General features: G+C 38.8%; 1 protein-coding gene across 1 annotated transcript in view; it reads left to right on the forward strand.

Annotated features, from left to right (window-relative positions):
* Positions 1-9,351: 9,351 nt before the first annotated feature.
* The window catches only part of LOC124286587 (calcium-transporting ATPase sarcoplasmic/endoplasmic reticulum type-like), a 57,424-nt gene continuing 49,760 nt past the window's right edge, over positions 9,352-17,015 (forward strand). The window contains 3 exon segments of the mRNA XM_046722961.1: positions 9,352-9,803; positions 10,041-10,058; positions 10,222-10,304. Coding sequence (XP_046578917.1) covers positions 9,686-9,803; positions 10,041-10,058; positions 10,222-10,304 — 219 coding nt within the window. The 5' untranslated portion in view covers positions 9,352-9,685.

Here is a 17,015-nt window from a genome sequence, read left to right on the forward strand (position 1 = left end):
GGGAATCGAACCCGGGTCTTCGGCGCGACGAGCCAACGCTTTAACCACTAGGCTACCCCACTGCCCCCGGGCATTAAATGAAAAAATATGGTGTTCTTTCACATATTTTGAGTGTTATAAAAAGGATAGTATGGCAGATTTATTCTACAGTTGTATGAAAGAATAGGGTGTTTCTAATTTCAAATTCTGTTCTTCAACCACATCAAAATATGAAATAATAACAAATATGAATAGGGATAGAGTGTTTATAATTTCAAATTCTGTTCTTCAACCACACCAAAATATGAAATAATAAAAATGTAAAATATAAAAGATTAAAAGAAATGTCATGTCAGTGGCCTCTTTACACGAAAGTTTAAAAATGAATTCAACAAATGGGGTTTCTATATGTATGAAGGAAGAGTCCATTCGTGTACCCCTCATAATTACCAAAATACTATAATAGCCGATTAGCAGCGGAGTATAAATGATGTCATATTAATTATTCCCCCTAAGCCAGTGATGTAGGGGGTCTGTGGGTTGGGGGTCTATCAAATGACATATTACATAATGACTGCCTGGGCAACGCGTGAGTCTGTCAAATGACTCGGAGAACTTATTCTGACACAGATGCAAATAACGAAATTGCATAATTGTGTGTCTGTCGACAGGAGGGGGTGGAGGTGGTTAATCATAACTGATTTGTGTATCTGGTTTGGCGTTCATCGTAAAAGCATCTGTGTATTCAGTCAGTAATTTGATCTAGCAAGGGCTATTTTTCAATATGTCCTTCAGCTTGTAAACATGTTTTCGTCTAGGCAAGATATTACGTGACTATGTATGAACCGATACATTTTGTGGAAATATTTGATAATAATTCCCTACCACAACACTGACGACCTTTCCCTCACATCGACCTTTGCTGTACAGTGTACAGTTTCCTCAGAAAAGCGTGACCATTACAACAGAGCTACAGATAACTTTAGGGGTCATTGAATTATGTGCTCGCTTATGTTTATCTCAACTGGGTATCCTAATTTTCCTTTGAGTAACCACCTCAATCCAACTCAATTGGGTATTTTGCCATTTTCCATAAATTTGTATAAAAATAATAAAGTTTAAATGTTGGTTTACGTGTTTGCAATTCATATTTGATCTGCCATATGAGAAACGACAAGAAAGACTGCAAGTAGCCAAGTACACGTGTTGAAATAAAACATCTCAATATACCTCAGTTATTTTATCTAACCACCGGTACGCAAGATAAATGTGACATTTGTGTGTGTACGCATGTAAGATCAAACTTATTGAGTATTTTCAAAACTTAAAGCGTACTTGTACGCAAAAGATTTAATAGGAATTGAGTTTTCATATAAATATTTGCGCAATTTACGCAGATACGCAGCTTATCTGTACCTCTGGAATTACAAGTATTTCTCTTGTGATCCGTGAAGATATTGTACACAATGCCAATTACAGAGTGGTCAAATGTACCACATGTTATATTTTGGATAACACTTTCATAGTTAAGTACAGATCCTAGTACTTTTGTTGGGTTGAGTCCCATTCGGGATTCGAACCCACACCCTCAGAGTCAGGCACCTAATAGCCAACACACAACGTCAGCCACTCAGGGTGTGGGTTCGAATCCCGGATGGGACTCAACCCAACAAAACTACTAGAATCTGTACTTTACTAAGAAAGTGTTATCCAAAATAGAACATGTGTTACGTGAAGATGTTGTTTTTTAATGCATTTTCTTCAGTCAGTGAGCGGATGGGTAAACAGTGGGTATGAAACGATGTTTTACGATATTTACAAAGTGAGAGCACCGAATGCTTTATTCTGGTTGTAATTGTTGTTGTTGTTGTTGTAATCCAAAACAAATCCAAAAACGGTAACGAGTTTTGTAAAACAAGATGGCGGCCACCCTCGAAAACACCACCATGTTATTGTGTTCGATCTGAAATCTTTATCAAATGTTCACTTTCAGTTAAACAAAGCACACTTATTTGGACATTAATTGACACGGAAGAGGCTGACATATAGAGATTTAATTATTTCTAATTTATAGCCAACACGAGAAACTTGTATTTCACAGCGCTAACCGGATAAATGTTGTCCCTAGCCTCAAGAAGACACGTGGGAACTGATGTTGTACACTGAACGGGGGGATACGGTAACCGCACATGTGGTGATAAGAATGATAATGCAAAACACCAATATATATTCATAACATTCAGTAACACGTTTGAATGATTAAGTAGAAACTGATACTGTTTTAAAGCTTGGCTAGGATTATATTTCATCCTCTGTATAAACTGAAATACATCGGTTACATTAAGCTCGATACAACAGTAGTATCAGTATCGCACAATGACATGCCGAACGCTGTAACAGGTTCTTCCTTAAAGTTAGATTACGATATGCAGTTTCTTATACAAGGGGGCAAAACGTAACAGCTATATTTCCATTCATAAAGATCACGACGGCTGACGTCTAATCTGGGGCAAGTGTCATCACAGAAGATATTGACATGTTGACAAGGACCTTTGAAACTGGGGTGTCACGTGATTATGTCGTTATCATCTTATATAACATCAACACAACTAAACAAGACATTTTTAGTGTTTTGCAATAAATTACAGCTTGATTCGTAGTTGAACTTCCAGTTGTCATGACCAGTAATTAAGCTCGTATGGCTTTTACGAATGTGTCCAAGCCTAACTCATTTACTCATTCGCATTGTATAAAATAAAATATGATCAAGCCGGGTTTTGAGTGAGTAAGGGTTCAACTCGTGATAATTATGACATCAATCGTTCATCGAAAGTGCTCGAGGCAGTATCATGAGCGCTCCTCGGAGGAATGTAACGGGCAGAGTATGCCCAAATAAATAAAATGAAGCATTTAATATTGACGTGAGCCACGAGAGTTGTAAATCTTCTTCACAAAGCCTCACGTGATTATCCCGTTGTAAATCAGGGTACGGGACTTATGCCCGACCCCCACAGACACAGCCCCAGGGACTGTCCCGTGGGGTAGAGGTGACACCGCCTGGCCTTCAGCTACTATAGTTGCCACGGCGGCGAGTCATCGATTAAAATGTTGTTAACAGATGACGCCCTCTATTGCCTCCGGCTGAGCGCTGTTGCTGAACACATATGTGTGTAGGTGTACACGTCGTGAATAGTTGTGTGTGATATCAATACAACCCTGTAACTACATCGTCATTGCCGACAGCAACCACTGCGCCCCACTACTACGACTGCTGCTGCTTTTGCTGCTACTACTACTACTACCTGTTCCTCTGCCCCCGCCTCCTCCTACTACTATCAACTACAAGTACATGTACTACTACTACCACTACCACTACCACTACCACTACCAATACCAATACCAATACCGCTACTGCTGCTGCTGACACTGCTACTGCTACTGCTACTACTACTACTACTACTACTACTGCTACTGCTACTGCTACTACTGCTACTGCTGCTGCTGCTACTGCTACTGCTACTGCTACTGCTACTGCTACTGCTACTGCTACTGCTGCTACTACTACTACTACTACTACTGCTGCTACTACTACTACTACTACTACTACTGCTACTGCTACTACTACTACTACTTCTACTACTACTACTGCTACTGCTACTACTGCTACTGCTACTGCTACTACTACTACTGCTACTGCTACTGCTACTGCTACTACTACTACTACTACTACTACTGCTGCTACTGCTACTGCTACTACTACTACTACTACTACTACTACTACTACTACTACCTGTCCCTCTGCCCCCGCCTCCTCTACTACTACTACTACTGCTGCTGCTACTGCTACTACTGCTACTACTACTACTACTACTACTACTACTACCTGTTCCTCTGCCCCCGCCTCCTCTACTACTACTACTACTACTACTACTACTACTACTACTGCTGCTACTACTACTACTGCTACTACTACTACGTCTGTTGCTGCTGCCGTTGCTATAGTCTATATCACAGCTCCCACACAATATTACTTTCCCTTCCGCCCAGCCATTCCTGAAACGTCCAAGCCCAAAATGAGGCAAGTTTACATCTTACCACTTAAATTCAAGCCCTTGTTTCTATCAAAATTAAACTTTTTTAGGGCCAAGCTGAGTCTGCTACTACTGACACACCATTCTAATCACAACATGTTCACTGTCATTCTGTTACAAGATCTATACATACCATATACAGTTCGTGTGAGGTACATCGGATTTTGCAAGGGCAATACGAAATGATTGTTACGGAAACTGATATAAAGATGGAATACGGTGCTAGTTTACTGGATAATGACTTGTTTGTCAAGTGCTATATATTTTCGAAAAGAGCGACACAATTTCTCGCAATGAAGCATCATCAAAATTTCTGTTACTGCCTAAATAGATCTGACATTTGTTGCATAGAGCCTAGATATGACTCTATCGGGGATGATGTACTCCACATTTACCATGGTAATATCACCCGGAATGTACAGTCTGTTAGCTTTATCATTTAATACACAATGCAGCAAACATGATAAGGACTTTTTTTCGCCATTCCGATAATAGCGAAACGTCAGTGTCCTTATCAGCCCCCGAATTAATCTGCTTTATCAGTACAGTGACACACACCAGGACCAATCATGACCTTATAATGACAAGAATTTTATGACAGGTCGGTTGGTATTAAGCCATATACATGTATACATGCACACCAGGATTACAGACGGAGTTTATATACACCAGGGTTACAGTCTAGGTTGATATACACCAGGGTTACAGTCTAGGTTGATGTACACCAGGGTTACCGTCTAGGTTGATATACACCAGGGTTACAGTCTAGGTTGATATACACCAGGGTTACAGTCTAGGTTGATATACACCAGGGTTACAGTCTAGGTTGATATACACTATGGTTACAGTCTAGGTTGATATACACCATGCGTGGTTACAGTCAGTCGAGGTTGATATACACCAGGGTTACAGTCTAGGTTGATATACACAAGGGTTACAGTCGAGGTTGATATACACCAGGGTTACAGTCTAGGTTGATATACACCAGGGTTACAGTCGAGGTTGTTATACACCATGGTTACGGTCTAGGTTGATATACACCAGGGTTACAGTCTAGGTTGATATACACCAGGGTTACAGACTAGGTTGATATACACCAGGGTTACAGTCTAGGTTGTTATACACCAGGGTTACAGTCTAGGTTGATATACACCAGGGTTACAGTCTAGGTTGATATACACCAGGGTTACAGACTAGGTTGATATACACCAGGGTTACAGTCTAGGTTGATATACACCATGCGTGGTTACAGTCGAGGTTGATATACACCAGGGTTACAGTCGAGGTTGTTATACACCAGGGTTACAGTCGAGGTTGATATACACCAGGGTTACAGTCGAGGTTGTTATACACCATGGTTACGGTCTAGGTTGATATACACCAGGGTTACAGTCTAGGTTGATATACACCAGGGTTACAGACTAGGTTGATATACACCAGGGTTACAGTCTAGATTGATATACACCATGGTTACGGTCTAGGTTGATATACACCATGCGTGGTTACAGTTGAGGTTGATATACACCATGTGGGGTCACAGTCGAGGTTGATGTTCATCTGTCAGACGTGTATTATATGACGATACAGCCATGATTGATACACACGTAAATCACCAGCGGTCCCAAATGAGTGTACACTGATCAATATCGCCGGCAGGTGAAACAAAGAAAGGTCAATCGGTGCAAACTGATATCATGTCGGGGTCGAACCTGTGTCAGCACCCAGGATGGCTCAACGCATTACCATCAGCACGATATCATCTCCGTGCATCTATACCTGACTTTATGTCTCCGTGTATAACGGTACATGTAATTGCTGACATATGAACTCACGAATATATCTTCTCAATCTTCAATCACACATCTGTCGATTCTCGATTACTGAATATGTCGTTTATTTTATGGCAGTGTGTGTATTCGTGAGTCCTGAAGAAGAATCAGTGAATGGTGGGTGTTTAACGTCGATATGTCATATTCGTTCAATCTATACCCGGAACCTGGTCGTTGCCCTTTACCGTTGATGAATATTCACGTTCCGTCCTGACCCATTTTAAACTGGCTCTGTGCATGACTGGGCCTGTGTGAATGAGTCTGTACTACCCTCGCTTCCAGTAACATTAGTATAGATGTATGAATAGGATCTGAATATTTTACAGATCAGTTTGTTTGAAACGATTTCCTTGTCGTTTTCCACATCTGTAAAAACTGCACCCAGGGTAACCTAATACTGTGTATAATTATATGTGGTTGCTTTATTTATCGATTATTTCCATTAATTATTTGTAGTGTATGTATTATAGAATGGTTCTATGGCGGAATATATGTACATACGCAGGACTAACAGATGCAGCGGCAGGGTGGGATTTGTGATACACTGAGAACACTAGTCTGGGTATGACGGGGACACCAGACTTCACGTCCACATAGTAGCCGTAGCAGTAGCAGTAACAACAATAGTAGTATTGGCGGTGGTGGTGGTAGTAGTAGTAGTAGTAGGAGTAGCAGCAGCAGCAACAACAGTAGTAGTAGTAGTAACAACAATAGTAGTAGTGGCGGTGGTGGTGGTGGTAGTAGTAGTGGTAATAGCAGCAGCAGCAGCAGTAGTAGTAGTAGTAACAACGATAGTAGTGGTGGTGGTAGTAGTAGTAGTAGTAGTAGCAGCAACAACAGTAGTAGTAGCAGCATCAGTAGTAGTAGTAGTAGTAGTAGTAGTAGTAGTAGCAGTCAGTAGTAGTAGTAGTAGTAGTAGTAGTAGTAGTAGTATTTGGGTGGTGGTGTGGTAGTAGTAGTAGCAGCAGCAGTAGCAGTAGTAGTAGTAGTAGTAGCAGTAGTAGTAGTAGTAGTCAGTATTTGGTATAGTGGTGGTGTAGTAGTGGCAGTAGTAGTAGCAGCAGTAGTATTTGGGTGGTGGTGTAGTAGTAGTAGTAGTAGCAGCAGCAGTAGTAGTAGTAGTAGTAGTAGTAGTAGTAGTAGAATCAGCAGTAGTGGTATAGTAGTCACTGAGTAGTAGTACAATGTAGTAGTATTTGGGTGGTGGTGTAGTAGCGGCAGTAGTAGTAGCAACAGTAGTAGCAGTGGAGCGGTGGTGTGGCCTTGAGGTTAAAGCGTTCGCTCGGGTTCGATTCCCCTTATGGGTACAATGTGTGAAGCCCATTTCTGGTGACCCCCGCTAAAAATACTGCTAACTCACTCTCTCTACTGCATGTAGTTTATTGATGGAATATTCCATCAACATGAAAAGAGAGTTAAATTTGGTGCCTTGAGCAATCGCCTCAATTATCAACACGCCTATACGTGGCGTTGTGATATAGAACCACGTATGTGTGTGTATATCGATAGTATTGTACACAAAGCTTATATTACGTGAGATACACATCTTTCAAATGGTTGTATTATGTTCAGGGTAGCTCCAGAACAATCCCGTTCAATTTCATCAGGCAGTATGTACGTGGAGATTGTAGTGAGTGCGTGACATATAGTCACGTGCTTTCATCAACCGATCGCTGTCGTCGGTTGCTTTACGGGTGGGCGCGTCGCGGCCTGATAACGTGTGATTGTATGTCGAGAAAACTGCGCGTTGTTTGACCCGTGTTTCATATACGTACGAGGCTGCGTGTACTGTTTAACAAACTGGGTCTGTGAAATGTTGACTTGAGCGTTGATTTGATTATTCATATGAAACAATATATTCATGATATATTCATAAAAACATTATAAGCCTTTAGTTTGGGGGGTAATATGTGAGTGGATGTGGTTTTACGCCTTCTCGACAATATTCCAGCAATATCACGGCGGAGGATATCAGAAATGGGCTTCACATATTATACCCATGACGAGAGAACGCTTTAACCCATTAGTCTACCACAACGCCTCTCGTAACAATAAACTATGAATAACAGATATATGTCCATATGACGAGCAGTATAGAGGAAACACTACATCTCTATTTACCATATATTACAAACGATAAAACAAATCGTGCTGATTTGCGATCTACTCAAATGGCTATATCCGAAATTTCAAAACAACGCCGTCCAAAAGGGCTGAGGGTAATCTCCTAACCACTGTAATCCGTTGCCGTGAAATCCGTACATACTCTCAGCTCGTTGACAAAAAAACTCGGTGAACTCGGTGATAAAACAAATAAAATTAGAAAAAGGGGACTGAATGTTGATTTATTGCATATAAACACTGATTTATTACTTTGCAGAGATCGACACGAAAGCTGTCTCTTCACCTGGCTCCTTCTAATATATAATCTTAATATAAACAATAGAGAAAAACGACAATTAATTATCTGTGAAATTGGTTGTGCAGTGTTCAATACAGTCTGTTATAATATGAAATAATGACCTTTTGGTCTTTTTGAAGAGGAATGTATCAAAACAAAAAAATCAGGGGAAAAGATATTGAGATTTGGGGTTTTTGTGTGTAAACGGCTCTATAAAGGCAGACTGTGTAAACTGAATCACTTTAAATGTGAACGAAGCAGATCGAGTTGTCAAAAGTTTGACACTGGAACTCGGTCATTTGTAACTATACTCTGCACATGCAATAATATATTTTGCACTGTGATATACAAAGATCGGTCATTCATGGACTGATTCCTAGCCAGTCTAGCGCCATGTTTAGAAACCTACATAGTCACGCAACTCAAGACTTTCACAAGCAAGCAGGGTTTTTACCAATTCTGATATGCAAATATTTTCCCATAGAATATAAATGTTGTTTTTTAAACATATAGAATGCCTCGATGCGTTATACCTGATAATTATCTTCAGGAATTTCCATCTGTTACAATTTTCCAAATGAACGTGTCGTATGACATAATATGCTGGATTTATACAAATGCGCCGCTTGTTTTCACTGCAACAAGTTTTACAGGTAAGTGTTCGGACAGATGCGCTAGCTTCTTGCAGAGCTCTTTCGGCAGTCTAGCATTGATTTCACCGTGGAAAGGTTATCTAGGACCGGTGTGTGCCTTGGATCGAGAGCTTGGGACGGTGTGAGCAGCGAACACGAAAAGGTACCTCTTTTGTCCATACTTTCCGCAAGAAAATAAAAATAGCACGGAATTTGTAGTGCTATACCCATATTGACGTCATAGCAAAATCGCAACATTGCCTAACCATAGAGGCCGTTTCAGCCAATCAGAATTCACCACATTGGGTTCGCGTGTGACGTAGACCGGTATGGGCTATTCCAAGTTCCTAAGTCTAAGGGGGCCACGTGTGCAGAGCTGCGGTGCAAATATAATTAGCGAATAAGATAGAGCCTATTTCAGTCCACACTGACGTAGACACTCTTCTAGCTAAATGTCTGTTCTAATGTTAACCCGTAGCCCTTGATTCTTTTACCCAAGTGCTTTCTTAGTGTCGGTGCTGGGAGCAGAAGGCTGTCCCCCCTCGCTGTGGAACTTTCTATCTATACGGAGTTCACTGAAGACCGAACTCACAGTGTAGGGGATACTAGCTAGAAATTTTGATTTCTGGCTTGAAATTTCGCTTTTCATCATAACCATTCAAACTAGGGAACGTTGGGGATACGGGTTAAACTTTTAACCACAGCGCATGAGCCGTAGGTGACAATTTAAGAGGATACTGTAAAATCCGTGCAATGGATCTTGCACACTGCAAGCCCGTGGAAGAGGTTGCGGCGCATTTTAGCGTCGATGAAACCGTCGGCCTCCAGGACGATGCTATCAAGAAGTCATTAGAAAAGTATGGACCAAACGGTGAGTATAATACCTTTCTTAATCCAGTGATAAATAATAATTTTCAATAATTTACATCGCCATATTGTAATGTATGGCCAATGGCGTCAGTAAGCCCTTATACATCGATGAGAAGCCATGCTTTCAGTCCTCGTTATAGGGCGATTCATGTTACGTTTACTTATCAATACCTTTTATGTTATGCTTGAAACATATGAATATAACATATTTCATTCTCTTTTCTATTTGTATTTTCAGAATTGCCGGCGGAAGAAGGTAAGTGGTTTATCGACGTGTGTATCCTTTCGCTATCCAACAACGTGGTCGCTTTATATACCTAAATGCAATGTCACATGGGATCGTTATGCCATGTCAACCCGCGGTCGCGTATATTCATTTTTGACATACTTTCTTTAATCCATTGCCGTTTTCTTTGCAGGCAAACCACTGTGGGAACTTATTCTTGAACAATTCGATGATCTTTTAGTCAAGATTCTTCTATTAGCCGCTATTATATCATTTGTGAGTATATTTTCCGTTGTTTACATGCAAAATCCCAATTCCTCCCGTATGTCACGATTTATTCATATCCACAGATGTTTAGATTAGTCAGTTACACGAGTGTGTGGATTTTTTTCAGGTTACTCCTAACCTCACATGGATTAGTAATTTCTTTTTAAAGTAAAAACAAAACTGCCTGTCAATTTTCTGAGTAAGGTAACCAAATGTGAGTTAACCCCCTTGATCTATAGACCATTTAGTACTGATTACGTCAAGGTTTATTTAAGATTTCCATGACATCACTTTATACATTGGTATTGTGAGTCTCATAAAAAACATAGGAAAAGTACTTTATGTACATTAACTTGCTCCAGAAGATATTTGAAGTTGCCAATATAATTAAAGACACAGTATATGGTACCAGAGTCCATATGGTCTCTAATGGAAGGTTGTGGCTTCAGACAGCCTATGAACAGAAAACGAACTGTATTTGGGTTGACTTAAGTGTTTGTAAGACTCTTTCTGTGGCATATACTGTGCATCATGTTTTATGACCTACAAGTTCATACGGAGATTATATTTGCAATACATTTTTAATAAGCCTGCCTGTGATTTTCTCATAAAAATTTATACTTGCCTCAATTATGCATAATGATTACAGTGATTTTTAGACATTTTCAAACCTACATGTTCATAACTGGAAAATCAGTTACTATTATTCTGTGAAGTTGGTCTTTTGCTTATGATTGCCAGAAGTGCATCATATCCATGTTTAACCAATATGACCACATTAGAACTGTCTGTGCCTCTCGGTACTGGAGTGAGGGTTCTCAAGGTGTTCAACTGCTTCTCAGCAACAGAGTGCCATGTTACATTTTGTCTGTAGTCTGTCCCTTAACCGTGTTAATTCCCTTTTTTCCTTGCCCTTTGTATGAAGCAAAAACCCTGAATAAAACAAGTTTAATTTTCCCATGTTATGATTTTGCTGGAATATTGCTTAAAGAGGAGTAAGTCCTTGTTTGCTTACAAAAGAATTGTATTAATATTTCTCATTTGTCTGTTATGATGAATATACAGAAGCTGTTATGTGTGTAGTAGTGTGGGATTAGTGTCAGGAAGGTCCTGTGTAGGATGTATTTATGAAGGGTTATCACCTACGCCGGCAGAGGCCCAGATAAGCTGCGTATCCGGGTAAAATGCGCATAGAAAATTTCCAATTACACATTGAAAAATAATTGTTGCGTACCAATTACGCATTTAAAATGTTAGATACGCAAAAAGTTTAAAACAAATGCGTACGGAATATATTTATAAAAATCGCTTGCGTAATGAAAAAGACATCGATTGCTATCAAGTTGTACTGTTAGTATAGGACAAGTGTTGTACTGTCAGTATAGGATGAGTGATTTTTTATGAAATCATTTCCATTATATTTAAGTTGGTTTTGATTAGGTATGACATAAGGCAGAACATACCTGCTTAGTAAACTTACATAATGACATAATACTTAGGTGAGTAAAATGACTGAAATACGCACATTTGAAAGCAGTGGGTAGCGGAAAATGAAATACCCACTCAACATTCATAATACCCACTCCAAAAAATACAGTGGGTACAGTACCCACATGAGCTAAATCTTATCTGGAGCTCTGCGTCCGTATGGTGTGGTTTTCATTAATGTTTAGCGGTAGAGCTCATGCTGTTTGTCCATGCCAGCTGGACTGGATGTGTACTTACCTTACCTGGTTCGATTGATGTTATATATTTACACTGATTACCTGTGTAATTAGACAGGGCTAATAATTACATTTGTGTTTTATGGATACACGTGATGAAGAAAGCATCTGTGGCCATTCATCTTCGTATATGGTGCTGAGATTTAGGTGCTTTATCTGTTAACCCTGTATTGTTTGTGTCAGGATAAATTGTTGAGATGTTGTGGTCACAGATTAGAATGCAAAGTACAGTATTCAATTTCTTTTAGACTTGAACAAATTAATGGATGTGCTGTGTTGTCGGATAGTTATTTCATTTTTACCATTGGACTGATGATGAAAAAACAAAACTTCAGACATGGTCACTAGTTATTAATCTGCCTTCTCCTGTTATGTTAAAGGTGATATGATTACAGTAACTGGACATATTGGTTCATTTTGCCCTACTTGTTTGGCTTATCACCTGTACATGGTAAAACACCTGTACTTACAGGTAAACCTGCTATTCACTGGTATGTCACCTGAACATACAGGTAGAACACCTATTCCCTGGCAGAATGCCTATTTACTGTTATATCTGCTTTTCTTATAGGTAGAACATGTAAACACTGGTTGAACATCTGATCACTTGTAGATGTCTTTACTTACAGGTAGACATATGATATACACTGGTAGAGCGTATGTATATTGGTATATAGACCTGTACTTAATGGTAGAAGATATATTCACTGTAAGAACTCTTATGTACTGGTAGAGATCACTTATGTACAGGTAGATCACCTCTGCAAATGAAGATCATCTGTAGGTACAAGTAGATTATTTCCATATGGGTAGAACATAGATTTTCACTTGTAGGTAATTGAAACCCAAGTTGTAGGTGCCATGCTTTGCTTGGTTCAAGTTTTCTGACATATTTTATGGCAGTCTGACCCTGATTATATTATTGACCTTCTGATCAAACAGATGAAAGTGTGTACAGGTGTTGTCTGGGCACCAGATGAATGCCTTCAAAAACATAACAGATCGAGTGTCAGTAGCGTTTTCCTCAAGTTAATGTCGAGGTGATTATCTCAGTGTACTTTTCATTGTCTACACGATTCCTTTGTCCTGGTGTATTACTGTAATTTTGGCATGCTCATTATAGTCATTATATTGATATGTAAATGCCTTGGCCTGGACTTGTCATAGGTTGACATCAGCTGTGTGGTTATGAATATGAGATGCAAATTTGAAATAGTTTGTGATTTGGTATAATATCATTACTAATAGTAAATGTATTTGTACAAAGAAAATAACATGAGTTAATATTCATTTGTAAAAAGGAAAAATATGTAGATGTTTTTATGGTTGAGTGAATTATGGTTTTAATCCTCGGTAACTTGACTGAGCAATCTTTTTACTGCACTGACAACATCTGCAGGTATACTAATCAATACCCGCACGTATCTGATAAAACAAACCATAAACTTAGTGAACACATCTGTTGCATGGATGATTTCTGGATATCGACTTTGTAGGAACCTAATGGCTTTAGGAAGCTCTTGGACTCAATGAATTCTTCCCATTTTGATAAATAATCTTTTGTTATTAGGAATTGTAGGGAAAATCCATTAACATCTGGGAAATGTTCTAGAATATGAACATATCTGGATCTGTTTGCAACACATTACACATGGTTCTGTTCTTGATGTAACATTGGTAGTTCATCGCACACAGGAACACTCCATTCTAGAAAACTGAACATTACTGAAGCCAGTTGTCTTCTCATAGTCCCTTATGCTTCATACAATGTGATTATTTGAAGGTATGAGAGTCATCAGTTTGTTTCTGGTGCAATGGTCACAGCAAGCTGTTAGACAGTTTGATTCATCTGGAAATTAATTTTGTGCATCTGGTAACTGATTTGATGAAATGAGGTTTAAGTTTGTTTTACTTTTCTGATTCATAGCATAATATTTACCTAGCGACTTGAAGTAGAGTTTTTGGAGTTAATTGCCAAATTATTGTGAAAATAAGTGAAATTTACTTATGTACATTTCTGAATCAATTGAGGCAGATTCAATATCTCATGAGCATTGATGTTTTATGTTTGATGGCAAAAGTGATGAATTTACAATATTGTTGAAAAATATTTGTTTTGGGAACATGTGAGGGTATGTAATTACAATTTCATACCTGTTTGGAAAAATTGAAAAGGAAGATAATGATTCTGCTGATTGTGCAGCTTGTGTGATTGTCAACCATGTAAGGTGTGGGTCAGTGGACTGAAGATGTTCATCAATGTTGCCATTCATGTGTGGCTGAACAAATACGCCAGCTGGACTTGTCGTGGCACGTGTTCATTCCACAGGTGACATCTGTCTTGTGGGTGGAGTGCTAATTTGATTCAAGCTGTGTCAGCCTTTTAGAATCATTTTTCTCTAAATCTGTATTCTATGAATGACGATAGTGTGTATAAATTAGAATTGGTATGGAAATGGATTTTTGTTTGGTGTGACATTATTGATTTTCTCACCTCTGTAGCTCACTGCACAGCATTTAAACTACACTGTACTTCCTCATTCTATTTATAGTGAGATCAAAATAGTGGTGAGCACCTAAAAGAGCTGCTTTTTCTTTTTTAGGCAATCTGTAGAATTCCAGGAATTAGTTGTCAATGTAGAATATATAAACGGAAGACTTTTGTTTGTAGTACAATGTTAGAAATTAAAGGCTATTTAAACCCAGCTTACTTTTACTGTTTGAATTTAGGGATCTCCTGATAGTTTGATTTCTATCATGGCAGCTTTTCAAACATTGAAAGCTAAAATCTGCTGGTGTTTTGGAATTACTACTTTGACTTCAGAAGTGTACAAGATTGATATTGGAAACGCCCATTGTTAAGTGACACTGTCAAATGCGTATTTATTAGATGAGGAAAAGTAGACCTAGTTACATGTATCTACTTATATACAGGATCTCACCGATGTTTAATGTTGAAGTGTTAATTGTAGATAGCTATTAGTAGATGATTCCATTTAGACCAACTGTAATTGTAGTTCATCAACATAAACAGGACTTGACTTTGTGCTGCTGCTGAACACATTTCAATGTTTATAAGAGACAGTAGACTCAGACGAGTGTGAATTTGTAAAGACCATTGTGTTTTTCCCAAATGTAGTTATTTTATATAAGACCACGAAAATGGTGTGAATGAATTTGACGAGCTTGGTCGTTCATGACGTGGTCTACTGTCTTTGTCCCGTCTTCGTTAAAGCAAAGTTGTCCAGTAAGAGTTTATTTTTGAGGTCATAAAACGATCTTGCTCCAAAATGGCAATATCTTTTGTAAAGCTAGTTTGATAAGAATATCCTGTCAAAGTGATGATGAAAATGTCATTTATCGTCTAGGAAAATTATACTTTCAGAAGTTTCTACTGTATCTACCAACAGCATAGCTGAACTCATCGTAGAAATAATATTGATAAAGGCTTGTCCACATTCTCATATTAATCCACTGGGTATCGTCATAGTGAAAGTTGTCCATACACTTATCTAGAACCATTAATGTGTGATTTCATTCATTCAGTAGAAAAGTTTACCTATAAAACAAGTTGTGAGTGTGAGATATTTCACATACATTGTATAAAGTCATCTCCGGTATAAATATCCCAAGTGTTGCTGTCCGAGAGCAGCGGACCATTAAGCCATAACTTGTATTCATGGAGAATGAGTGCGAAAGGTGTTGGGTATTAAAAACTACTTAAGTGAGAGTTGAAAGGTTCGTTGGCAGTGCTCAGTGGGATGTCTCTCTGATGTTAGGAATCAGACAATCTAGTGTGGAGGTGTGATGTTATTAATTATATCAATGTGGTGTGTGATAACTAGTGTTGGGAATTGGCTGCTAACTTCTTATTGGATCATCCTAAATGATCAGTCTTCACAATACATTAGGTGGCTCGTTTTGCTTTAATTCCATTTACGTTCTTCGAAACTATATCGCACCTAATGTATACACATAAATGCTAAGTTTACTTTGTTTTTTGTTTCTCTTTGAATAATGAGTTGTAAATTGTGCCTAAACCTTTTTGGGAAACAACTATCGACTTGTTTCAAAATATGAACAATCTCTATTGTATAAGTTTTATGTTTGAAAGCTTACATTTGTTGAGAACTAAGGTGCAGTTAAAATCGTTTGTGTGGAAATATATGTGAGATAATTTGGTCATTTGGACCTTCCGGTCAGTCGTATTTCAGTTAACCTGATCACCTCCAGTAACCATGGTTGCATGAGTTATGGCCGATGTTTTGAAATGTGATCACAGTGTTATGTCCCATGGCTACCATAAGGATTTTCTTTGATACAGTTGATTATTGCCCCTTTATTGCAATTATGGCCGTTGTGGTGGCAGGTGGCGATGCCATCCCTGTAATTGGCTCGTAATTAGTGCCTGTTTTCCTGTTGCATAATGTGTATGTTACAAGGTGAGGTGGCAACTCGAACATCGGAAGGAAATGACGTTGACTTTATTGATCGTCCAATTTGTACTGCAAACAGATTACAGGGAGTCCACGAGAATCTTATCTAGCATGGAGGGTAGGAGTAGGTGGACAGGGTAATAATGGCAGGGTCAAATTAACATGCATGTTTCGTAACATCCAAGCATAGAATTTGTCACCTTATTCAAACTGTATCCATTAAGTATGTAATTAGAGCCATGTCTGGCTTTGAGACATCGTTTGTTTTGGATGATGGTAATTTAAATGTCAGATTTATCTACGCCTACTTATATTTAGAACCCGGTCTGTAGCAAATGCCTGTTAACTAGCACACTGGAATAATCAAATTTCCTGATTATGTTAATACAAATCCCATTTCCGTTATCCAGCTAGGAGGTATAGGTCTTGTGGAGATGTCTTGGAGTAACAGGTAGGAGGAAGAGCTATTACTGAATGCTATCAGTAACTAATAATGCTTGTAATCAAATGTCAGCTTCGTTTCTTTACCACACATTTGTGAATGATCTTACCAAAAAATA

Source organism: Haliotis rubra, unplaced genomic scaffold, assembly GCF_003918875.1.
Source record: "Haliotis rubra isolate DU_JTF1 unplaced genomic scaffold, ASM391887v1 Scf387, whole genome shotgun sequence".
NCBI lineage: Eukaryota > Metazoa > Mollusca > Gastropoda > Lepetellida > Haliotidae > Haliotis > Haliotis rubra.